At 40.1% G+C, this 27,006-nt stretch overlaps 2 protein-coding genes across 2 annotated transcripts in view; both read left to right on the top strand.

Moving 5' to 3' along the window:
- The first annotated feature begins 1,130 nt into the window (after window positions 1-1,130).
- On the top strand, window positions 1,131-11,415 carry slc39a8 (solute carrier family 39 member 8). The gene is made up of 8 exons (XM_079175000.1): window positions 1,131-1,650; window positions 2,374-2,536; window positions 5,054-5,223; window positions 5,339-5,461; window positions 6,057-6,218; window positions 8,233-8,440; window positions 9,295-9,479; window positions 10,536-11,415. Exons 1-8 carry the CDS (start codon window positions 1,426-1,428, stop codon window positions 10,680-10,682), a joined length of 1,383 nt encoding a protein of 460 aa, XP_079031126.1. The 5' UTR covers window positions 1,131-1,425; the 3' UTR covers window positions 10,683-11,415.
- Window positions 11,416-11,774: 359 nt separating this feature from the next.
- The window catches only part of dctn1b (dynactin 1b), a 36,111-nt gene continuing 20,879 nt past the window's right edge, over window positions 11,775-27,006 (top strand). Inside the window, exons 1-4 of the mRNA XM_079174427.1 lie at window positions 11,775-11,906; window positions 13,070-13,213; window positions 23,586-23,837; window positions 25,588-25,672. Coding sequence (XP_079030553.1) covers window positions 13,082-13,213; window positions 23,586-23,837; window positions 25,588-25,672 — 469 coding nt within the window. The 5' untranslated portion in view covers window positions 11,775-11,906; window positions 13,070-13,081. The remainder of the gene's footprint in view (window positions 11,907-13,069; window positions 13,214-23,585; window positions 23,838-25,587; window positions 25,673-27,006) is intronic.

The following is a 27,006-nucleotide window of genomic DNA, read 5'->3' as shown; positions in this document are numbered from 1 at the left end:
ATTTACAGTTAAAATAATCAAAATGCATCTTTTTAAATAAAAAGAGTCATTCAGTGTTCAAAATGAATAAGGTGGAATCTGAATCGGCTTTATTGGCCGTGAACGTGAACACATAAAAGCAGTTTTAGGTTTTTCTCAATGTTCTTCAACAATTACGTACAATGTCTACATAAATGTCAGAGAATCTGTAGATTGTAAACAAATACAAAGAATACTAAGATCAGATAAGACAGTATTGATCTGTGAAATGTGAGCATTTATTAGGATAAACTCCTTGAGATGAACCTCCTCGTCCTTAACACAAATATATACAGAAAATACATGCAACAACACAAGTACACTCACACATACATGCACAAAAGCTAATTCCACTGACTCCCCTAAAAATGCCCAAATGTAAACTAATTGTTGTAAAAATACCATACAAAGAAAGAAAGCATAAAATATGTCTAAAAAAATATCAAGGAATTAATATTAAATGGGTAACCTAAAGTAATAGATTACTTCATGTACCAAATATATTAAATTAACAGCTTTAATTAAAAAAAATAAAGAGATCTAAGGCATAAAAACTGTAATTTATTGTCATTATGCAACACAGGGATGTACGACAAAATGCAGTTGTTGCTCATTTGCAACACAAGAAAAACACGACAAACAAAACATAACAAAAACAATCGTGCATCCCTGTGGCGCGTTTATTCAATTTGCATCATAAGGAATGTAAACAGCAGCAACAAAAACAACTCTCTTTGCAGATGATATGGGTGACATCTTGATACATACACGCGGTGATCACCAGCTGCCACCAGGGGGCGACACGGAGCTTCAAACGCTCACATGTTTCATGTTCATGATTTTTTTTTTTCATCTTCCATCCAGCTGTTTTATAATTGAGTCACAGCTGTAGACTGAGTCGTTAAAGACTATAGTGACTCCCCCCCCCCCCCCCCCCACTGTTAGCCTTTACACACATACACACACAGACACACTTTTAAGTAAGCGTGTGTGTGTGTGTGTGTGTGCGTGCGTGCGTGCGTGCGTGCGTGTGTGTGTGTGTGAGCACGTTGCCTACCAAGTGAGAAAGTCGGTCACAAAAGAAAGCATTGAGACACCGAGTTGCACGCGGTCGGTCAGCTCCATGTTTTTCCTTCATGGCTCTGCAGACCGATCTTTGAACTGATCTACCTCCGATAGTCCTGATAGATCCCTCAGATCTCATCTCTACACACCGCTGCTGCCTTCAACTAATCCACTCGGGCTCGAAGAAACCGCAAACACGAGAAGTCTGCTCCGACTGTAACATGGATCTGATCGCGGACCGAGAACAAACTCCACGGATTTATTGATTTTTTATTTTTCTCAGAGCAGCAGAAGTAGCTGATTTATTTACTGAAGGAAACAGCATAAAGAAAACCAACAGATATGTTTAAATTAATAGGTTTAATTACGTGCGTTTTAGTTTGTACTCCAAAGTCTCAGAGTATAAACGTGGCTCGCCGGGATGGACGCGTATTCATAGAGAACATTTTACGCTATTATGGCCAAAATAGTTCAATCTCGATGGAGAACCTGGATGATTTACTGCTGGTGATCTCAGACAGAAGAACTCAGGCAATAACTGAGGGAAACCCACTGGCGGACCAGGAGGTGAGCACATGTATATATTAAACTAATTAATGATCGTTTACACAACATACTGAATGGAGTTTAAATGAGCTTATTTTACATTTCTTACTGCGTGAAAAAAACGTAACTCAGAACTTATTACATTATTATATATAATTAGTTTTCTTTATATAGTTATTAACACGTTAATAAATGCCTGAGACATTCTGTCTAATATGTTATCTGACTATTATCTGTTGGCATTAGTAGTTAAATGATTGGGCTGAACAGGGTCATTTTTCCTAATTCTTTTATTTTATTGATTGTTTTCACGCTTTTGTGCTTTTAAATCTTCACTTTTCTTTTCTTATATTATTGTAAATCACTCTGGGAATCATGTTCTATTAGCGGTGGTATAATAAATAAACATATTATATTGTTGCCAATAGCTTTTGCTTTTTTACTTAATTAATGCATTTAATAATGCAATAATTCACAAAATATGTTTCTTTTGAATTGACTTGGGATATATAATAACATTAAACTTATGTAACTGTGTATAAGTCTTAGTGCTGTTTTACCTTCATAATGTCATTCATTAATAAACATTAAAAACATAACTTACATCGCACATTTCATACACAAAGATGAAACACACATCACAAAGAAGACAGATGCAAGAAAAACGAGCATTACAATCAAAACAGCAAGTAATTTAGAGACAAAATATAAAAAGATATTTAATGTCGTCTTTCTGCCCCGCAGTGTCCCTCAGCTGAGCAGATCTTGTCCCACTTTGGGTTGAGTAATGTCAGCCAGCTGACTGTGGGACATCTGGGGAGAATCTGCCCCGCGGTGTTGACCCAGGTGCTGCTGCCCTCCTGCCCCTACACCGACCGCAAAGTTCCACAGCCCCTCGACTACTCGGGTGAGTTGCTTCATCACAACGCAGGTTTATTTGTTGACACCCCTGCTACTCAGATAATTCACAGTTCATGAGGGTTTGTTGCATTTAATCTGGCAGAGATTATAACTCAGTCACTGTGAGGTGGAGGATACTCCTTGAGGACAGTGGTTGGATTTTTTTGCTTGTGAACCCTGAAGACAGTTTTGCAAACTGCTGTTTTCAAATCAAAGCATGAACTTTCAATCTCGTCAACATGGACAAAAAGTTCTGCTCAGAAAAAAATGGAAATTTGAACATTTAAAACTCCACCTGATGAAGAAAATCCGATGAGAAGCTCCAGAGCCGTTACTAAATGGACCTTGTGTTTAGATTACTTTGCAAACTGCTGTTTCTAAGGCCAAGAATGAACTTTTTATTTTAACCAGATAAGTCATTTACAACGAACTGGCCAAAGAGGCAGCAGCAGCAGGAGTCTTTACAAACAAATAAAACAGAGACACATCTCAAACAATCTCATACAAAAATGACAGCATCATAATATGTACAATACAGGCTGAAAGGAACACCGGCGACGAAGAGGATGGCGTCTAGTTTATTGAGGAGGACCTCTAGATTACGTCACCATAGTCTTAGATGTGAAGGGCTTTCATTTGAACCAGGGTGTGCTGTGTAGTGTGGGTAAAGGAGGCTTTGTTATGGAAAACCAATTCTTGATCTGACTTTGGAAAGCAGTGAGTTTATGTGCATGTTACCCAAGCACTTATAGGCATCAACAAAGTGTCTGTTGAAAACCGTACATTTGGTTTTGTTCGTGTGTTAAGAGAAGGTGAAGGTTGTGCTGCAGGGAAGTCAGGGAGGAGCTAGATGTGTACAAGATGGTGTCGTCGGCATATAAATGGATGTGAGAGCCACCCTCAGCGTGAGCAACGTTGTTTATGTAGATTTTGAATACGGTTGGACCTAGATTGGACCCCTGAGGAACACCCTTGGACGGGGACAGTGGGTCAGATAACCCTCAGCTGTCACAGATTGTAAACGCCCAGAACAATAGCTGTTAAACCACGCTAGACCACCCTCTGAAAGACCAATGTCCTTAAGCCTATCAAGCCCAATGATGTGGTCCACAGAATCAAAGGCCAAGTCAACAAGCAGCCACACAGTATTCTCTTCTATCGATGGCACATATGATACGTTCTCCCACAAGATGGCAAAATGTGAATCTATAAAATTCACATTATGGGTTTCATTCCACAACAGGAAGTTGTACGAGAAGATTTTAATATGGCTTAGTTCAGTGGTGGAATAAGCACTCAAGGTACTTTTTTACTTGAGTATATCCATTTTATGATACTTTACAGTTCTACTACTACTACATTTTGGAGGAAAATATTGTACGTTATACTCCACTGCTTTTATTTGACAGCTTTAGTTACTTAACAGATAAAGATAATTAATACAAGATATAAATCAACTAATAAGTAATAGTATATTATTGCAAATTATATTACCCAGCAGTATTAAAGTAGATAAAAAAGGCTCCGCCTTTACCAGCTGAAACATCAAAGTAATAAACACATTAAGCATCAATAATAATAATCCAGTGATATAATATTTATTGTTACAAAATGGTCCATTCTGCATAATTTTGGCACTTTAGGTATATTTTAATGCCAATACTTTTGATTTTGTAATCAGGACTTTTACTTTGAACAGAGTATTTTTTACAGTGTAGCATTGATACTTTAAAAAGTCTGAATCAGAATCTGAATACTTCTACCAGCGCAGGCTTAATTACTGTTAATCTGCTCTATTGTTCACCCATCAATCTGAGTTTTTATTTCCTCTCTTTGCTTCTAAGTAAATGAAAATGTTAACGACTAGCAGTGTTTGGTCGTTTTATTGGATCCTCATGTTTGAATCTGGACCTTTCGTATGAGGTCATCTCTCTTTATTTCTCTGGATTACTTGGCTCCACTCACGACTATTAAATTAAATTCAAGTCAATTTTATTGATATAGCCCATTACAAATCAATCTGTACAGCATACAACATCCTCTGTCATTTTGGACCTTAGCTTCAGATAAGGGAGTAAAACTCCCAAACATAGGAGGACCCGTCACAGTCACACGGTGTCCTTGATTGACTCACAGAGCCGCTGACCTCTCAGGTCCACCGTTGAACGCTCGCTCCTCGGTGCTGTTGACACAGTTACAACCAACTGTGACTGTTGTTCAGTGTGTTGTTCGTGATGCACGCTGTTTCTTCACCGGCCTTGTGAGCGGAGTCTCTCCTCTGCAAAACACATAGTTTTGTGTCTTTTGTCGAGTTAAATTGTCTGTTTGGTAACTCGGTTGTAATGCACGTTAAACATATAGGTTTACGTCACGATGGAGGGACTTTTGAAGATGTGGTTCTAAAAAGAACAGAAACTTGGATGCAAAAACACCACAACAACAAGCCGAAAGCATAAAATATCTCCACAAAATTAGCGCTATATTGTTAACGAACTGTTAATCCTTCCATTGTGTGCCCTGACAGTGTGGGGTTATGGGTTTCTCGCCGTCACTGTGATCAACCTGGCGTCCCTGCTCGGTCTCTTCCTGATCCCCTTCACCAAGAAGCCTTATTTCCCCAAAGTGCTGACCTACTTCATCGGCCTCGCCATCGGGACGCTCTTCTCCAACGCTGTGCTTCAGCTCATACCCGAGGTTTGTAACCGGTGGAGCGGGTAACATGGTTTCATGTCTTGAGGGTGTTTTAGTGCTGAATAAAGGCAGGTTTTGTTTGCTAACATGCCACTAACATTCTCCTGTTAATCCACAGGCTCTGGGGTTTGATCCCAAAATTGATAACTATGTGGCGAATGCAGTTGGAATATTTGGAGGGTTTTATATCTTGTTCTTCGTGGAGAAGATACTGAAAATGGCTCTCCGGGTAGACGATGAGGTAAGATAACAGTTCAGTGAGTTTATTAAGATGCAAAGCACTTTTCTTTTATTGCAGAGTGGTTTTCTTTTTCCAAGTTGTACAACTGCCACTGAATCTGTATGTACCTAATTTATTGCTGATGTTACTGTTAATCATTCTGGGTCATGGACACAACGGTCACAGATTGTGACCTTCAACCAATCTGAGATTTATATGATGGTACAGCTTCTGTGCTGTTAACTTTAAACTAACGCAGAGCTTTTAAAAACATCAGGAAACAGAAAGGTTTTTGGTGAAAATGTTAGAATAAAGCTATACTGTGCAAGAATAGGTCTGAATTTTGGGAAATATGCTATACGTTTAATATGAAGCTACGTCGGTTAGCTTAGCTTTCAATAACCCCTTGTTAAAGTGTTCGTAGTAGTTTTTAATCTACATGTGTTTGACGTATTTGCGTCATAAAGTATTGAAAACGTAACATTTTGATTTACCCTTCAGCCTACCAGTTCATTAACCCTTCATGGTGTTTCTCTCTGTTCATCGGCTGACTCCGTCTTCTTGGACATCGACTCTCCTGCTTTATCTGACTTTGCGTTGCCTCTGGTGTCCTCAGCATGGCCACAGCCACTTCGCTCCTGCAGAGCGGCCTCAAGAAAACTCCCTCCACAACGGAGACTTAGTGGAGAAAAAGGACTCCATCGTTTTGACCACCATCAACACCATCGCCACGGACAAGAGCAGCCCGAACCCAGAGCCGAACGAGACATCCTCTCAGGTACCAGCGCTCGCTCTCCTGGCTGAATTAAGCAGTACAGATGTTGGAATTATACTTTTATTTTCAGCCTCTTGGCGTTGATCAACTCTGTCTGCACACATGCCACCTTAACCTACACAGCAATCCCCCTCGTACTCAAATCATCTGTTATCTAGTGAGCAGCCTTAAAGATAAGCTAATAAAAACAGTGAGTTAACTTCAGTAATTGTGTGCGATTTGGCTCTCCAGCACAGAAACACCTGACTGAATGCATCATGGGCTATAAATGCACGATCGTATTTAAAACCTATCAGTCGTAATGGTGCGAGTTCCATGCAGAGATGGAAATTGTGGCAACGTGAACAGTATTTCAGAACATGTCCTTGTCCTTGTTTTCCTGCATGCTCAGTTTTTTACTTAAGAGTCATTTATTGAGCCGTTATCAGTGACAGGAGGCGATTAGCGCTGCTGTTAATGTTTAACAGTGAAATCTCTTGTGTCATGTGGAGAAGTCTGGCTTGGAAGGGATCAAAATACTAAACAAACAGACATGCCGGTGTCACAGAGGGATGAAGGCCTCGGATCCTTCCTCTCCTGGTGAATGCTGGAATTGTCTGACTTGAGCACAAAGACTCCTTGTTTGGCCGTGGATAATAAAACGGGCATTTCGTTAATGCCGACTGTCTTCAACCAAAGCCCAGAGGCTCTTTTTATGTCCGCCTGTTCTCAGGTGTCCCATTAAAAACACTTGTGCCATTATATCTGTAATTGAAGAGTTCCGATACGAAATGCTGCAGATTCATTTAGGTAAAATAGTTCCTGTAGTTTGATTAATTAGTATCTGTTACATTTTGTGGATCACGCTTTGTTGTTTAAAGCCTTTAAGATTTCCTCAAAGTCTTTATTTTTTTTCCCGGCGGTTGTTCAGTCTGTCTCATCTTTGGTAAAACTACTGGTCGGATTGCTGTGAAAGTTTGTACATTCATGGTCTCCAGAGGATGAATCCCGCTGACCTGCTGTTTCTCTAACACCACCAAGAGGTTTTATATGAAATGTCTCAACAACTATTCGATGGATGCAAATAAATTTAATCCAAATACTAAATTATTCATGTCCCTCTCAGGATGAATTGTAATATATTTGGTTCATAGACAAGATAAGATGGTGAACATGGTAAACATTAAACCTGCTAAACATTTTTAGCATTGTCATTGCAAGCATGTTAGCAAGCTGTTGTTAGCATTTGGCTTAAAGCACAATTTACTCAAGTTGAGCCTCAGAGATTCAAACTAGACTCTTAGTCTAGTTGAAGGCTTTTACCACTGCAGTGATGTCCAAATCAAACATCTGGGGTATTAAAGCAATCCGACTCTAGTTAGTAATATCAATGATAGACAGCCTTAAAGGAGACATATTATGCTCATTTTCAGGTTTCAGGTTGTATTATGTGTTTCTTCTACAACATGTTTACATGCTTTAATGTTGAAGAAACACTTTATTTTTCCTCATACTGTGTGTCTGAATACACCTTTATTCTCCCTCTAAATGAAACGCTCAGTTTTAGCACCTGTCTCTTTATTAAGACCCCTCCTGAAAAAGCTATGTCTGCTCTGATTGGCTTGAGAGAAAAGTATGTGTTGCATAGAAAAGGAAGCCAGATGTGATTGGCTTGTTGAATCTAATATTTCCTGATCTAGGCAGCTCAAAAAAAGATATTTAAGACATATTTATTTCACAGTTTGTAAGTTGTCTGGCACTTCAGATACCGAAATACATGCACAACAGCTCTGACTAACCTTTATGACATATGCCCATTAACAAGTTATTGATCAGATGCCAAAAACAAAATTTGCAAAAACAACTTTGTCCTCAATTTTCTGGCTGATTTGAACTTTGAGTTTTAAAGATATCATTATGTGCTTTCTTCGTGGCTCACTGAATCCACATAAGTCATTGTTTACTTATCACTCTGCTTTGGTGTAATCAAACAGTGGCTGTCGTCGTGTGCCTTTAACCCGTCTCCTCACGCTTCCAGGACCCCCAGGGGGCTTATGTGATGTGCCAATGGCTGCGTGGGCGCCACGTCTCCAGCATCAAGACGGTGGCGTGGATGATAACGCTGAGCGACGCGCTGCACAACTTCATCGACGGTCTGGCCATCGGCGCCTCGTTCACTGTGTCGGTACTGGCGGGCTTCAGCACGTCCACCGCCATCGTGTGTGAGGAGTTTCCCCACGAGCTGGGTGAGTAAGAGACTCTAAACCTGCTCAACCCCACGTGAAGATCAGTCATTACAAACATGTGCTGTGCCGTCAAACATCACATCCAATCGGAAGTTACTGGATCCCAAAGTTACCAAAGTTACCAAATATTTCAGGCTGAATTTGGGGAAATGTGTCAACAAGACATCTATAATATCTTCTAAAAAGTAGAAACCGCTGTAATGTAATCCAGAACATCCTTTAAGCAACAGGCTGTGTTTTGTTTCTGATGGTTTTGCTCTTCCTTAAATGAGGGAAACAATATCAGCAAAACAATAATACAACACAATTGTATTGTGTTACATTTGATTGTACGGATGTTTCTATCGGTCTGGTCACTTAAAGATAACGTGAGAAAGAACATGCTTTGAACTTTTGGCATTTTTTCTGCTTCATTGAACAGATGTTAATATAGAGTAGACAGGAAATGAGGCGACAAACTGGGGTCTCTAAGGCTTTACGGTATGTGTCTTAAGCACTTTACTCCCAACTATTATTTAGCAAAAATGAAAAGCGTGTTGGGGCTATTTAGAGCTCCTTTGAACTCTAGTGGGTAATTCGTTTTTGTGCAAGAGCTGAATAATAAAGGTCTGTAAAGTCTTATCAAACACCTCATGATTGTTCTTTGGTTTGCGGTTTAAAGTCTTAAACTCAAAGCTAAAGTTAACGGAATATTTCAGTTAAGCCTCTTTCCACTATTTTTTAAACCTCGGCTTTGACATAAATAATATCCGGATGTTAGTTTCAAGTGAGTAAAATGACTCACATTGCTTTTGAAATAATGCTCAAAGTGCCTGTTTAACTGATACATCTTTGTGTTTTGTTTCCGTCTTCAGGTGACTTCGTTATCCTGCTGAATGCTGGAATGACCGTCCCACAAGCCATTTTCTTCAACCTGCTGTCGGCCGTGTCGTGTTACGTCGGTCTTGTGTTTGGCATCCTGCTCGGGAGCAACTTTGCCCCCAATGCAATCTTTGCCATCGCGGGAGGAATGTTCCTGTACATTGCACTGGCAGACATGGTGAGTTAGATTACACGACCGGAGGAAGAAACTCTACACGTTCAGATTGCTGTTCATTTTTGTACTTTTGGTTTTACAAATCCGGTCTTCTGTTAGTGCTATTTAATGTGAATCTATATATTTGTTATTGTCATTGGATTCCATGAAAAGACCAAAACAAGCGATGGTAGTCCGTCTCTTAAGTCTTTCGGACTTCCCTATTGTCTCAGCGACACTCAAAGCCTATTGATCTCTACTGAAGGTGTAAATCTTTAAAGCCAAATGACAACATGTATATGAAATATATTTCTAAACCCACAGCAAGTTATTTCCTGACTCTGCAGTTCCCCTCAGCTCCACAGAGCGTTTTAGTGTCTTTCACCTCATTGTTTTGCAGAAATATCAGCAGAATTATTGGACTTTTATTCATTTGGTGGCCAGAAACTCGACCTTTATGTTATTCTACGCCTGTAAATTGCCAACTGTTCGCTATCATGTCTGCAGTAACAACTTTATGAACTGATGTTAATGTTGTGTTTATAGGTTGTTGTGCTGCCCCCAAGTGGCCAAAATACAAAAAGAATATCCAAAATAAAGGCCCGAAAATATTCAAAAACAGCTGGGTACTGCAGTTCTTTGCAAAACTGTCTCAAACAGAAGTAAATGATAGAAAGTTAACAAAGCCTTTATCACCACATCAAAGGTTAGATATTTCTATAAACTGTGAGCACTTCAAGCAAGCAAAGAGTGATTTTTACCTTCTCAGATTGGTCAATTTGAATCATTTGTGGTCTGAAGAGGTAAAACTACCCAGTATACTATCCAGTATTGTAAAGATAAATACCCTAAATACCACAATGAAGACCTCTTTTTGAACCCGATAACCTGTAACAACAGCAGTCAGACAACGGAGAACTTGAGCTCTTTTCTCCAGTTTCCAGTTTACATGGGAACTAAATAATAAGAAATAATCCAATCTGCACTTCTTGTTTGTATGTTGTTACCCATCATTATGTGGACTGTTGAACAATAATGCCATTGTATTTTTGACATGTGATTGTTTTTCCTTCATCTCAGTTTCCAGAGATGGACAACATATTGCGGGAACAGAAGCGGACCTCCACCAAGATCGTCTTCTTCATGATCCAGAACGCAGGGCTGCTCACCGGGTTCGCCATCATACTGCTGATCACCGTGTTTGCCGGGGAGATCAACCTGGGCTAGAAGGGAGAGAGACAAGGAAACAAAAACTGGAAAGAAAAATATATTTTTTAAATGAGCTGCTTTTTTTTTCTGCTCACTCAGCGGGGCGGGAAAGTGAATGTAAAGTGAATGTTTTGTACAAACAAAACCAAAGTGTTTCAAGGAAAAATAATGCTTTTATATCTTTTGACTATCAAGTTAGTGGAAAGTTTGCACCATAAAAAAGGGAAAATCTTTACTATCATTTTATGTATGAACTCTAATCAAGTTGTGTTTTTCAGGAGACAATAAATTATTACATGCTGTGTGAAATATCTCACATTTATTGTAACTCGTACTGTAAACTATAAGCGTTGTTATTGTGATAACTGTTAATTACCTTAATTGGTTCTTTTATTGAGTTTTCCTTTTGGATTTTTGAATATAGTTTGTACTTTAATGTCAAATGTTATAAAGATGTCACCACCACCAGTTTAAATGACTCAGAGGGTTCAAAGTACGTGAAACTGGTTGCAAGTAGACATTGGTTTGTTTTAAGGGGTCACAGGATTGGTAAACACTGCTGCAGAGAATCATTAATCATCTGTTAAAATATGCCTGAGTTTCTTTTGTCACTCAAAGTAAATACTATCTTGTTACTTTAATCTAATTCTAATCTATTCATACATACACAGCGCCAGTTATGATCCATCATTTAAGGTTGAATCATAATAGGCTCAGAGAGAGGTTTGCATGATGCTATATTTAATATAATTCCGTTTTATAAAATGTAATTATACTGAGAGTTGGTCCGCAATTGGCAACGTAGATGACGATACCCAATAAACAGGAAGTGGTGCAAGCTGCGTTCATGTAACAATTTAAAGCTCGTAATTATTTAAATCTGTAGTGAAATTATGAACATCACATTGGGGAAATCACTTCAACCTAGTTGTAATTCCACGTATACACACCAAGGATGTATGTTAGATGGAGAATAATGTTTTAAAAATCTTATAGCCTACAACATTAAAAACAATCATATGACCAAAGGATAACGAGAATCCTATACTCACTTATCGACGTTTGATTTCCCCACTCTACCAATATTCCCTGAATGCATCAAATCCGAGGGGCGGAAGTAAGAGACAAATACAATGAGACGTTATTGACTTCTGGAAACTTTGCTACCTTCCGCATCTCTTCATACACCCGTACGCTCAGCACATCCAGAACCTGCTGTCATAAAGCATTCAATTAAATACGGTACGTTATGTTTATTCACCTTGTCTATTCCTCCAGAGCGAATCAAATCGTGAAGCTAGCGCTGATGCTAGCTGGCGTTAGCTACCGCTAATCAGTGGAATTAGTGTCCTTTGAACAGGACAAAACTAGGTTAATATTTGAGCTTTTTTTTTTGTTAAATGTTTAATGACAAGTGAAGCTGGCATTACGAACGCACCCCGTTTTATTCTGTTAAAATCCGTTATTAAACGTGAACTGGGTCACGTGACTGTTGAGGTTCATTGCTCTGTTGATCATCTGACGTTAATGATGCATCTTACTTTTGATTTATTATTGAGCTTATTAACCAGATGTCACACTCCGTTAAGAGTGAGAACCATAAATTCTTACAGTCATATACAGAATGTAAAAGACAATAAGTATTAATATACTTACTGCAATAAATACTTTTCTGAAAATGGGTCGTTTTCAGACTCTTTGATTATTAATGTATTACAATGTGAGCATAATATTATCTATATTGTATTTGTGGTCTACACAAACAATTATTCTATCTGTGTATATACAATATTTTAGTTACCATTTTAATTACTGTGGATCTTTTACTTATTTAATATTCTTTACTGTTTTATTACTTATTTATAATACTTATTTTGATCTTGTGTTTGTTACTATGTCTCTTGTTTGTACTATACTAACTCTATATACAAGATAATAAAGGATTATCTTATTTTACTCCACTTACTATTGGGTTCTTTACGCTGACCGATATATTTTAGCTTACTCATTATTACATGAACACGTGACATGAACCAAAATTGATGATGATCCCTCAAAATCTAATTATAATTCATGATAATAACATATGTTATTCTGCCAATACCGATGTATATGTCTGCGATTAGTTTAAATTAGCCTCTATATTGCACAACACAGTTTACTGGTAAGGCTTTAATAGCAATGCTACCCACGCAGCTTATGAGCTGATTATATGTTTTGCATGTAAAATCTGTATGTGTTTTACTTTTTGATGATTCTAAACATTATGCGCTCCAGTTTAGAGTTTTAGGGACAGGCTTCAGCACACTGTGATACTGAAAAGACACAGAATTGAACAGATTTATCTGGTTGTTTGTAGTATTTTGTCACCACTTAGATTTTGACCTCCTGTTGTTTTTACACAGCAGGGCTGAGCCATGGCCAGTGTTCAGGTCCGGAGGTATCGGGATGACGACGCTGAGACTGTGAAGGAGATCTTCACCATGGGGATGAGCGAGCACATCCCTTCGTCCTTCATGCACGTCCTAAAACAGCCGCCGACCCAAATGGTGCTCATGTGCGTGTTCTGCGCTCTCATGACCAGCTCCAAGTCCTTCCTGCTCCCCATCCTCGCCGTCACCCTCCTCCTGGCCGGTGCCAGGCAGTTTGTCGCCCACAGTTTCAACAAATACATCGACATCTCCCTCAAGAAGGACCTCAACGACATCAGGGAGACCTACATTGAGAAGAAGGACTCGTGCTTCTGGGTGGCTGAAGTTGACGGTCAGGTGGTCGGCATGGTGGCTTGCCTTCCTAATGAGAATGCGCCTGCGTGCTTGGAGTTGAAGCGCATGTCTGTACGCCGCAGTTACCGCGGGACGGGCATCGCTAAGGCTCTGTGTCAGACAGTAGCGGACTTTACCCGTGACAGAGGTTACGCAGCAGTCGTCCTGTACACCTCTGTGGTGCAAAAGGACGCTCAGAAGCTGTACGAGCACATGGGCTACGAGAAGATAAGGGAGTTCGTTGTTCCGGAGCTGGCGGCCAAAATCACAAACTTCATTCTGTTTGAATACAGACTCGATTTACAGAAAGATGGGAAAAGTGACTGAGTGGTCTTAAAGTGAGACATGCAAGGATTTCGTAGTGTCTATGCTTATGCTTTCCCAGCATGCATTGCTCTTAAGGCAACCAAACACTCAGGACAGGTCAGGTCGACAGTATCCACATGTTTACTGTTTACTACACATACAGTGAAAAGGTTTGGCTTGTTTTCTCTTCTAACACACACACACACACTTAACAGATTGATCATTTTCATTATTCTTAGTGGATATGTATCTGCTATGTCCACAGTCTTGCTTCTTCAAAGTCCTTTTGATTATTTCATTTTGTAAATGATTTCCTTTCTAAATGACACTTAAAATAAACCGATGGATCGGATCATGCTGCTACGATTTCCTAGCGTTCGTTTCTTTTGTGTAACCATTAAGAATTTATATTAACCATGATACTGATCTAAATAAGCGGATCTTAACATGAACAATCCACAGTTTTGTCTATGTCATCATAGAATTCATTATCGATTAGATTTAACACCGTTTTTTTTATTGAGGGATTACGTCCTGTGCTGCTCTCAGCTTTGAGGTTTTGCAGTAAACTTCATGTACTGAGGTATAAAAGTATTGCCCTCTGACATATTTGATATGCGTGTGTTATTTCTACTTCACCTTTTCATCTAAAAATAGCCATTCTTTCATTTCCCTTTCTCTGCTAATGAGCTGTGTTTATATCTCGAGAGATAGAGCGATCTCACCAGTTGTCAGATTTGTTCGTACCAGTAATAGGAATGTGCTCGGGGGAACTATTTTGCAGTTGCTCACTCTTGAAACGGAGCTCTACAGCTTTACACTGTTCATCTTTTCCTCCACCACATGTGTACTGCCGGAGGCCTAAAAGAGAGTCTGGAAACCTGTTCAGCCAAACAGGAAGAACTTTGCTTTGGTAGAGCCCGAGGAAGGTTGTGGCTGCCGGGGACTGAACCAGGTTTTTATGTGTTTGGGGGCAATGCTGAAGTTCTGCCCTGGGGTTTGTTTTGCATACAGGATGCTGCGCGGTTCCTGACTGAGGTTGTTGTTTCTTTTTTTCATTACAGATCTAATGAATATATTTCATATCAAACTTGTGATTTTAGAAAAAGGATTCAAGGAACCTCAGGTTTCAGATTCATGGTCCCCAAAGATACATTTATCTGCCAGGTAATAAAGTGAAACACATAAATATGAAATACACGGATAGAAATATGTTGAACAATTGCTAAAACCCCACAGACAAAACGAATGTGCAAGCAATGTAGTTATTACGCAAGTTGATTTTGTTTTCATGTTTATTCTCAATTTCTTTTTGTCTTTTACTTTTCCATGTTTTTGTTTTTTTTGGAAAAGTTTTGGTATATAAATGTGCACATGGTAATTCTATTTGCTTTCTTCCTCAACCCTCTGTGTTATTACTTCTACATGTATTAAACATAATATATCAAAGTTAATTTACCAACACTAGTACTTGCTTTGCCTACAGTTTAAACACATGACAAAAGAGAAACATTTTTCACAACTATTGTCCTTAAATGTACTAAATTATCTTCTATTAAATCATTATTCACACGACATTGTCCATCTTTTTTTATTTATGGGTTTATTTGATACGGGACAGTGCACATTAATACAAACATTGCCAGAGTTAAAGCCACGAGGCTATTTTTAATCTGTAGTCCCAAGAGGCAGATGTTACAAAGTAAACCTAAAAACAGAATATAAGTTATGCAATATTGAGCCTTTACAATGCATGCAGAAACAATTAATATTAATATAAGTAGTATCATCATTCAGGACACTCTTATACTACATTGTCAAGTACTAACAAGACAAATTCAACACAAAGCAAATAAAATGAGGGATAACTATGCTCAATAGAAACATGGACTGTAGACAACATTATGCTGCATTGTTTACACTATAAAACATCCATCTGTGTTTAAAACCTCTGCTATCTACTCAACAGTGAATTCAGTAACATACTTTAACATCTTTATAGTCTGATACACTGCTGTGAAGCGGTTCTGATCAGGCAGCTGCTCGGACACCTCAGGACGGATGTGTCCGCTCAGACCTCCATGGATGGATGTAGCCTGTCAGGGACGAAGCTCAGCCGATTTTAGGACACTTTTAACAGGTACAATTCAACGCTCACGTGTCGTGTTATCAATGGGAGATGAATGCAAAACGCACACGCACCTGTTTAGAAATGTAAAAATGTGTGTGTGTCTTGTTATTTTACTCGATAAGAGGGTTGTTTGTGTTGGAGAAAGCAAACCGAAGCTAACGGCTACTCCTGCTCGCAGCTGGCCAGCAGGGAGTGTCCCACTGACAGCTGACAGCCCCGAATATCAGCCATGAAAGTGATGTTTTTTAGAGCAAATCACAGCCGGTAAAACACACAATGTGCACTTTTAAACGGCTAATAATGGAGTTGAGATTATTAAGAATATGTAATGAGCTTTGGCTGGTGATTATTGAGGCGGTGTGGATCTTTTTTATAGGCAGCTCTAATTGGGATAAAGATTTCATCTCGTTTGGATTATTAATCCGGATTGTTTTTTTTCTTAGTTTTTCATCCAATTTGGTTAATCTGTCGGGAGATAAATGTCATGTCAGGCTGCAGCCACACCCATGCTGGGATTTGTTATAATTACCACCAGACATACGCGTCAGAATATTAGTATTACTTAGATTTTTTGGGGGGATTAATAGTTGCTGATAATGCAAAATAAATGACTGAAATATGATTAATTTGGTCAGTGAGGCATTAGGGTGTATGCGTGGAGCAGTGTTCTCTCGGCTTTGAACTCACTAGATGGCACCAGATTACACATTTAGCTCTGAGACGTTTTTATTTATATTTCTTTATATTTTTTTAACCATGCTCTTTCATTCTACTTTGATACACGTTGTCGTGAAGTGCAGGAATAAACAGGCTCTGCCCTCGTTTTCTATGGATGACCTATTTTCTTCCTGTCTGCATGATGGTGTTGAGACTGAATATCATTAGCATGCATGTGGTGGAGAGGAAGCTCAGCATGTAACTAGCAGAGCTATTTTCATCGTCAATTCATCTACTTATTATTTTATATATATATATATATATATATAAAAGATACAACCCATGTGATATCTATATACCCAGATATATTTAATTTACAATAATCTAGAATTGTGAAAAGCAGCAAGCGCTCACAGCAAAACTATTTCTTGAATATTAAAATTAGTTGCAATTATTTTGTATTATATAATTTATGATGAATTAAATTGATATGTTTTATGTGGGCTACATGGCTGTATATTACAGCTAAAACAATTAGTCAATCAATCCATTGACAGCTAAATGAAACAGCAACAATTTAGATAATTAGTTAATTATTTGAGAAATTATTTTTAAAGCAAAAAGACAACAAAATAAATGTCATTCCAGCTACTCAAATGTCAATATTTGTTAGTTTTTTTGTGTTGTAATCATGATAAACTTAATATCTTTAAGTTATTTTATCCTCATAATAAATTCTGAAACCATTCAGTCAGTGAGTTAAGCAACTGGAGAGGAATTGAGTTAATATACAGTTTTAACCATTTATTAGGTCAAATACTCTGATTACTACTTAACTTAAGTTGATTTCATATCTTTATGCACTCAATCATTAGTTTTTCTGACGGAAAGTCATATTAACAAAACAATCTGAAGACGTCTCTTTGAGATCTGGAAGCTATAACGTTGAGCGTTTATCATTAATTTTCATATTAAATGAACAAATTGCGACTTCATTAAAAGAATAAAATAAACTAATGACACCTTGATGACACATTGATGACACCTTGATGACACAATGACGACACCTTGATGACGCAGCAGTTTGCACATCAGCTCATGACTATCAACAAGCCAAACTTCACTCATATTTCCCCTAAATAGTCTTAATCAATGGCAGCTTGCAGGAAGCAGACGCGCTCATCGTTACCTTGTTTGGAGGCGTTCATTTGTCCCTCCTGGACCTGCAGTGTGGTCGTGTCGCGTCACCTCTGTTGTTGCAACCTTCCTGTGTTTCGGTGTGAAAAGGCTCCCAGCAGCAGCAGCAGACGGCGTCTGACTGAGCCGGTGACGCCTCTTTCTCTGCCATTGTCCTCCTTTTCTTTAAGGAGGCAGTTCTGTGATTTTTGGCTGTCGGCTGGTCGTCTCCTTATTGTTTCTTCAGTGAGAGATAAGGGCTCTCCCCTCTCTCCTCTACCCCCCAACCTAAATCCCCAACACCCCGTCTTTTTGGTCCTGCCTTCATCATTTGCATAAAAGGGTGCAAAGAGACTGCAGAGGTGTCCGCATCTGAAATATTGGGCTGAATTTTGTATATCCAAGATATTTTCCAGACTTTATATGTCATTTTGGGAGTTTTATTTATAGGTCCTGAAGCCACAAACATACTGCCTCAATCAGTAGGTTTAGTGCTTAATACTGAGCCCACAGGCAGTGCATTGTGTTGTCCTGGTCCATGTTTGGATGCATTATTCTGTAAAAGAAATATCTCTCCCCTCCTGAAGGCTGGGTCTCTCTTTGTTCTGACACTGAAATGCACACTCTTACAACATCTCTAATCAGCCTCTAAGCTGAAAGCTTTTACACACAAACCCTGCGGCGTTTGCTTTCATTTAGAAAAAAAAATAGATGACAACACAGAAATAGAAGGGAATGAGAGTTTAAAAAAAAAAAGCCCCAGCCATGCAGTTAGCTGATAACAGCTGATAAAGGAGAGTTAATCCTGGCTCTGTGACGGGCCATGGCATCAGGCGGGGCCCTAATGCAACCCGCTGGCGTTTGCTTACAGTGTGCTGCATTACAGAGCATCACCTGGGCCTTTTGTGTTCCACCACAATGAAACAGCATCAGATTGAGTCGAACTGGAAAGTGCTTACTGCTCGTGTTTTTGTTTCCCCTGTTGGCAGAAGAAACAAAGTGAAATCATTTCTGAAGACATTTGACAGTAATCTGCCTCACAAGGATACATCTGGGCTCTTTAATAGTGTTCCTTTGCTGCTCTTAAAGGCCTTGTTTTTATCGACTGATTTATCATTCATAACTGAAGTGATTACTGTGGCATTTTCTGCTTTAACTATTTGTCCCTTCAGGACTTTAATTGCTCTTTGAGTGAGCATTCCTGCAACTCCAAACCTCTGCATCACGCCAAATTATGCCTGGGCGTACTGCGAGGAAATATGCAATGGGAATAAAGACTGTTTATTTTGAGAAGCTTTTTAAGAGGTGTATTTTGCAGGCTTTAGGACCCAGTTTTCCCTCAGTCTGGGCCTAAACCACACTCCCTCCTGCAGAAGCCAGCGCAGACACTAGCGCAGAGCAGTGCTGCCGCTCAGCTGATGCACTCACACAGCAGACCGAGCCTCGATGGTGTTTCCTCCGCGGTCCATCATCGTCAGGGCGAAGGGTGGATCGTTCCACCGTCTGCCCCTCAGAAAACTTTCTGCTTTACTGAGCCAACGAGCTCCCTGCCGGCTTTCCTCTGGCGGCAGCAGCAGCAGAGGACTTTTTGGAGAGCTGAGGCTGTGCTGGATCAGGAGAGGGATGGTGTGATTCTATAGAGAGAGAGAGGAAGAGAGACGCTCCGGCAGCATCATCTAACCCCCACCACCACCACCACCACCACCACACACACCTCTCCTGGACCCCCCTTCTGTCTGGCTGACGCTCTCCCCAATAACACTCCTGCAGTCCAGACTAGGCGACCAGGAAACATGTCACTGACTCGGAGGAACACGTACACCCGGGTGAGTGTGTACAAGGTGTTTATCCATCCCAGTGAGGTGAATGAATGGGCCGGTCTGTGCTGTTTTTTTTTTTTTTTAAGTTGGTCCTAGTCGTTGCGGCATTTGTTTCTGTTGTGTCTGTTCAATTTGTTTCACCCTGTCATCATCATCTCCGTGTCGATTCCTACTTTTGAATAGAAGGGTTTCTAATCCAGTTCAGCGCTGCATTCCTCTGTCTGAATTGTCGCCTCTTTGTTCGGCTCAGATTGCTCCTCCGGGGTTCAGCGGAGCTGCTGTGATGCTTATTAAGGCTCAGACCTCTGTGATGACTCCGCTCTCTAAAGTAGGAGAGGATAAGACAGTCGGACCGTCAGGGCTTTTTTGTTGTCGCACACAATCCATGAGCACCAGAGGACTTCCTGTTTGTCATCCGTCTCTTGAAGTCAGGGATGACATCAGCTCTCAAACTAACCTCTCAGATACTCTTTTCTTTCTTCAGATCACACAAAAAAAACCTCCTTACTTATCAAGAAGAGATGCTCACTTTGTAATACAGCCTGCATGACGTGGTGACGAATGATCTCCTAAAATCATGTGCATGACAGCTTTTCAGTATAGCTTTACTTTTTCAAAGCGATGCCGTCTGATACCAATCCCGGGTGTTAACGGGTGCAGCACATGAGGCTGTGTCACTGTTTTTAATCTTCTGTTTAAAGCATTAAAGTCGGCGTGAGCGTGCGTGCTTTTTGAGAGTATAGAGTGTCACTAAATAATTCAGCACGATCTCCTCGGGTCGTCTCTGCCTTCAGCACATGGCAAAACAGGCCGTTCACAACTCTTGTTTTAGTTGTTTTGTGATGTTTAATTAAAGGCGGCGGGATTTATAAACCCCCAAAGGATGTCTGATTGCAGATTGTTGTCAGGTGCTTGAGAGTGTTCCTGAAGCACCGTGGACCACAGATTCAGTTAGGAATCTGGAGTGTTTGATGGATTTAAGTGGATGTTATACAGCTTGACTAACAGATCTCAAGACTGTGACGTAGACAATGCGTTTACAGCAATGAACCAGCTCAAACGTCTGTTTTCGTATTGGTCATGAATTACAAGCTTATGGTTAATTGGACTTTAAGCAATCATGGGAATTCAGGGTTTGTATAGCTGCAGCTGCAATGTGATGATGCTCAAGAAAGAACACTTCCTGTTGAGTGACGCCTGGTTTTATGTGCAGGAACACCTTCCAGAAGGAGAGCTGGTCATTGCTTCTCTTCCTGATGATGTTTTAGGAGAGAAAGAAACTGATACCGTAGCTCTGAGTTATGCCTGAGCGGAGAACCACTTAGTTTCCTCTAACATAAGATAAGATAGGATAAGATGATCCTTTTATTGGTTTGGGGTGATTTGCAGTCACGCTGAGAATGGAAACAAGTGAAGATTCGTTCCCTCGGTGTCATGAGTGACGATATCTAGTAAATCCCTTGTTCAGCGGCCGAGTTTGAGAAATGTAAATCGTTCAAAATGCCTCATAAGAAGTGACACCATGCTAAAGCTTATGTTTAAAGAGCACTGAAACAAACCACTCTCTATATGACCACATTCCTACCGAGACTTAGATTAAATGCCCTCAACTTGTGCAATATGGACGGCTGACTATTAGGTTTAACCACCACGTATTACAGTCTGATGTATTTTTTTTTTTACCTCTTCTGCTTTCCAGTTCCTAATGGCCCATCCCTTTGCATTGCTCTCCGTGTCACTGCTGTTTCCACTGTCGGTCTAGACAGAGATACGATCCCTCGCTGGCTATTCATTGGAACACATGACCAAGCAGGAAGTCTCGCTGCCAGGAGGGTTTAACCTGCAGTGTTTAAACCCCGTGTAAGTGATGGGCTGTAATGATTGTTTATTGTGCCCATACATTGACTGATATTAGCTTATTGCAGATCTTTATTAGTGCATATGGCGGCCAATAAGTAACAAGAAATAGATATGTTTTAGGTAGTCGGTGGTAGAAGTATTAGTAATACCACAAAGAAATACTCTCACAAGTAAAACTCCTAAATTCAAAATCCTGCTTAAAGTTACTTTTCGGGAAGTTTTAGCTGGTTATAGAATGTAATATCTCAACGTAATATTGCTGCCTCTGTATGACCTCCATCAGTAAACGAGACCTTTAGAGAGACGCTTGGTTATTTCTCTAAAGTTATTCTTAATGCACCAGAAACTCCTTCAGCGGGGATAAAGGTTCCTTATCAAAAGTACTTGTTTTTATTATTAAACTAATATTATTGCTATTTAAATGATCACAGAATCATAAAAAAATATCTATTTTGTTATTTGATTTTTAAAACTCTAAACTTTCGATATCATTAGGAGCCTCAAAAAATGGCAATCATATGAACTAAATTAATTATTGAATATTTTGTTGATATTTTTGGAGTGTTTCTCCGAGTGAATAAAAGGTCTTCAAAGGTCTGGACCCGGGCATAAAAGGTGTGTTTATAAGCTTATCAACAAGTTAAGCAATGGAGACTAAAGGTCTAAAAGTAGAGTCACAAATCCAAATGCTGGGCTCATACAACATGATCACAGAACCCTGCAGTGGAAGAGACAGAATACAACATTTATTATTTCAAAAGACCGTCACGTTGCTGCTGTCCGTCTGTTCTGGTTCACTGTCCTCGACCTTTTTTCAGGTCAAACACAAAGACGTTTGTATGTTTACAGTCGCTCAAGGAGAGCGTGTTCTCTCTCTCTCTCAGAGTAATAATATCTGCTCCTCTCTGTTCTGCTGAGTCACCACCACTATAGGACATCGCACTGTAAATTGGGTTATGCAGGATTATTTGATTACAAAATATTGCGGCCCGTTTCGAAAACCTTTTTTTTACTGCGCGATTTGTTCCCCCACACGTCGTCATGTCGCCGTGGACCTATCGCCCGAGCGGTGCGGTTTTTAGGCGTGTTTTTGACATTAAGAGAGTGAAAGACGAGGCTCAGTGGGTCAGAATGACACAGGGACTACTTTTTGTTCAGTCTGTCTCTGCGTGCTGCAGACGTCCTGCAGTTTGTGATGCTTGAGGCGCTGTAGTCGTTACATGTATCATAGCAGAGTCATGTATGTTCTGCTGCTCCTCGTCTATGATTTATCTGATAAAGCAGTGATTGAAGCCAGATCATGACCAGCTTTACCTTTTTAGCCTGAGGGTCATTAAGGGAAATTAAGATGGACTGTTAAGCATGCACTGGTTTGGGAAAAGCTCGATATGTAGTTGTGTTAGGATGGTCCTCTAGTTTTGTTTAAATAACCATCAAGCATTCTTTGGAGGCCATGTTAAATCCCGTTTATAATGTTTAGAGTCAAAGCACAGACTATGTAGCAGACGTGGACATTGAGACGTCACGCATTGGTTTGTGGACTCAGGTCTTGAAGCCTCGAGTTCGGCACTTTGGCCCTCGCCATCTTTTGATTTTTTTGCAGCTGATTTGGACCACGGAGGAGTGATGTAGTGCTCTGTTAGCAGCCTGTCTATCACAAGGAAGCCCCGCCCTTCGATCAAACCCTGCTTTATGGTCTGTTTGACTCTAAATGGACCATCATTTACTAAATGAACATCATGCTGTATTGAAGAAGACTTGAAACTAGAGATTGAGACCATAAACTCATGTTTACAACGTTTACTGAGGTAATAAATTAAGAGAGAAGTAGAGTCATTTTCTCATAGACTTCTATACAACCAGAGGAGTCGCCCCCTGCTGGCCATTAGAGAGAATGCACGTTTAAGGCACTTCAGCATTGGTTTCACTTTCCAGAACTAGAGGTTGTCGCCTGAGTCAAAGAGACCGTCCTGAAGGGACGCTACAGCCATGTAGTATTGCGCTTCAAAGTCGGGGGACTACACTACCCACAATGCAACTTAATGGCGTCTTTCATTCCCAGTCTGGTGAACACCCACGACTCAGGGTTATTACCTCAGACTCTCCTCCAGAGAAGAAGAAGAAACTCCCGACACTGATATGTATGTTTAGTGGAGTGAACAGTTTTTTTTTTAACAGTGTGTGTTTTCTTCGTTTTCCACCCCAGACCACCAGCAGCGGCAGCAGCAGGATGAGCTCGGACGGGGGCGGACGGCCCGTGAAAGTGGGCTCCCTGGTGGAGGTGATCGGGAAGGGGCAGCATGGCACGGTGGCCTACATCGGCAACACGCTCTTCGCCTCCGGGAAATGGGTGGGAGTCATCCTGGACGAGGCCAAGGGCAAGAACGACGGCACCGTGCAGGGCAAGCGCTACTTCACCTGCGAGGAGAACCGTGGGATATTTGTGAGACAATCGCAGGTAACGACAAAAATACTTTACTTTCCCATCATGTCTAGTGCTGGAAATCTAAAGCAGAGGATGATGTCATTGTCTCCACCATCTAGCACCCAACCAGTACACACCCCCCACCCGCATCTGTCTATTGTTTAGTTTCTTACTTTGTGAGATGTTTGAGACTCTGTTTTTACTTTCATTTGACGCAGTGGGTTTGTGTGGGGGTTGATGTTTTCCCTCTGTTTTTGTTTTACTGCTTCAGGCTGCGTGTTTGGTTGTTTTCTGATTTGAAACAGCTTTATGTTTTACTCCCAGAAAAAATACTGCAAAATACCCCTCAACATAAATAATACATTACCATAGGTTATCTGTGGTGGCCTGGAGGAGACAATGCATCCCAAGGGAAAGAAAGGAAAGTATTGAGCCTTGTTTTGTTGTTGTCACTGCTTCAATTTCATGGGGATTTAATGAGCTCCTGTAACTTCCTCACTGTGGAAGGTTGTTTTAAAGCTCTCCTCATTTAAAAAACGGTGAACACAAACTCATAGTGCACAGTGAGCAGAGTTAAAGGTTCCTTTTGTGGAGTTTTGTTGTAAACAAACAAAAGTTATTTTTACATTCAGCACCAAAACACATTGTTTGTATCCTTTGAGGTCCAGCATGTAGAATGTGTTTTGCTTCTACATACATTTGCAAAGACAATTTCTAAAGTATTTATAACCCTGCATTGTTTACATCCAGCAGACTTCCCTCTCTTTGCTGGTACAGTGCAGCATTCCTTAGCTCATTTTACTACCTGTAGTATAATGTGAATCCAATGACAGAAGTGTGTTTTTGTGTGTGTGTACACAAGACAAACAACAAGGGGGAAGAACTGCTCTATATCGCTGCTAGAGCTCTAAATCTTCACAGGGCACCTTTTTAAACTTCCTGGTCACAAGAACATTTCATTCTCTGATCCTAAACCAAATTTCAAATCGTTTTCTTCTGTGAGGTTTGGTTAACTTGATGAATGCCTCGCGTAGATAGTGTGTTTGTAAGGTTTGACCTAAATAAAAAGAAGTAATGAGTAATTTAAAATCAGCAGGTGAAAACAGAACAAATGTCAGCACAGTGTTAAGACAGAGATAGAGTAGGAATGGTCTGACGTGAGGTTAGATACGAGTGTCTCTCTGAAGCAGCCTGTGAATAACAGTCAAAGGAAATGTGACCGTCATGGAGAAGCACATAAATATATTCCATCACGGGTGATGTTACATCGTTGAGGAAGTTGCCTTCATGAAGACCCAGAGGCAGCTGTTGGAGCGAGAGAATATTCCCAACAACTAACTAATACATTGTGGAAGTTCTCGTGCCAAAATACTCGTGCCCAGAAATGGATAAACTCCAAATTCATTATTCTTAATTCCACTATGAAGAAAGGCAGACGATCATATACGTACATCACCAAAGAGAAAATGGTGTTAAGTCTCTCGACACATAAGAATGAATCTATTTAATTGTGATTCTTGCTTGAGGCCTGAGTGAGCACAGAGAGTACACGTTTCCTGCTCAGGTACAGACACACAAACGCACCGGTCAGCGTCTCTGTTACGAAAGTTACGACTCACTTGATATATACTGTATATTTGAATGAACATCAATAAATCTTGGTTTTTTTTGTGGCTCCTCTTTAACATTTGTCGCTTCCTTCCTTGCCAGCGCTGATAGTCGTAGCAAGTAGAAGTAATTGGAGGACATAAATAACTGTCTCATTGCTTTCTGTCCGTCTCAGATCCAGCTGGTTGACGACGGGGCCGACACGACGTCTCCGGAGACGCCCGAGCCCGGCACCGGCACCGGCAAGGTTCCCAAACGAGGTAAGGACACACAGGTTCTGTCCTTTTTGTGACATTAATAAAAACAGTATTCTCTGATTCATGGCACTGCGGTCCAACTAACACCTTTTTTTGGGGTAACTGATAGGTCGCTGGTTTTATCATCACATCAAACTGCTTTTTTAAGAAGTAGAACCATCTGATAGCTAGTGATGCAAAACACCTTCTACATCGTCTTGCCTCCTTTCTCCTGATTGGTCGTAAAGTAAACCGAGTCTTTCTGCATCTTAAGAGCAGCTTGAATGTTGTTTTTGTATGAGTGTATACGTGCCCTTAAGCAAGGCAGTGTAACCCCACCTGCTCTCCCTCTGTACTCACGGTTGGTTTCCGCTAAAGGTCTGAAATATAAATGTGCTTCGGTAAATATCTCATTACAGGGTCTGGTTTCATGGCGAGTGTTGAGCAGAGTGAGTCGTCCACTCTGCACAAGGTTGTGGGTGTGAATCCCTCTGTGTGCACTGCCGGTCCGTTAAAGCTCTGCAGATGTTCTGTTGATGTCAAACTGCAACACGTCGTCTTTCTACCTGCCGACAGCGAACATCTTCTTTTTTCCCAGTAAACGGGAGTTTGGTGATGTTTGTCTTTAATTTTAGACGAAGAGAGAAAAAACGAATCAAGCAACAGATTCAAGCTGTTTTGGGTACAACTGCCAGATAATAACAACAGCTGTTCACTTTTAACAACAGCTGTAGGATACAATTAAAGTCAGTAATCATGAGAAATTAATTTAAGACCAGTTGACACAACAATGTCCCTACAAGTGCCATTAATACCTGTTCTGGAGCATTTGAGCGTATCGTCATCATCTGGTGAGGAATATAGTTTAATAATAATAATAATATTATATATTTTTTATTTAGTACCTTTCAAAATAAAGTTACAAAGTGTTTTACAGTAAAAACAAATGAATAAAATAATAAAAATCCAAAACGTAAGGGTTTAAAATTTATCTAAATAATTACAACAAATACCATCGGTTTAGAGAAATACATTCACATTGTTCCACCTTTCAGCTATGTTCAGATGTCGCCATTTTGAGTCTTGTATATTGTCCATTATTCCCATTTTTATTCCAGCTGAGCTTCATGTAGTCTTTAAGAGATGTGTCTGTTTTTCAATTAAGAAGATTTCTTAAATGATTATCAGTCGTTTTTGGTCTGTGGCCCTAACTTCTCCCAGTTCTAAGAGTAATTTAAAAAAAGTATTTCACACTTCCTTCAGGGAAATCACAGGTATAATCACAAGTATAAAGCACCAAACGACTCTTTTAGATCTTTATATTCTAGTATTTGACGTGGTGGAAGGACAATAAGTCA

This window comes from Pholis gunnellus (genome assembly GCF_910591455.1).
Source record: "Pholis gunnellus genome assembly, chromosome: 15".
In the NCBI taxonomy this organism is placed as follows: Eukaryota; Metazoa; Chordata; class Actinopteri; order Perciformes; family Pholidae; genus Pholis; species Pholis gunnellus.
The sequence above is the reverse complement of the archived record's forward strand: the minus strand, read 5'-3'. Positions and strand labels throughout refer to the sequence as shown.

Coding starts and splice junctions, on each gene's coding strand:
- slc39a8 (XM_079175000.1), top strand. CDS start 1,426: ATGTTTAAATTAATAGGTTTAATTACGTGCGTTTTAGTTTGTACTCCA. Junction 1,651..2,373: donor ACCCACTGGCGGACCAGGAG/GTGAGCACATGT, acceptor TCTGCCCCGCAG/TGTCCCTCAGCTGAGCAGAT. Junction 9,480..10,535: donor ACATTGCACTGGCAGACATG/GTGAGTTAGATT, acceptor CCTTCATCTCAG/TTTCCAGAGATGGACAACAT.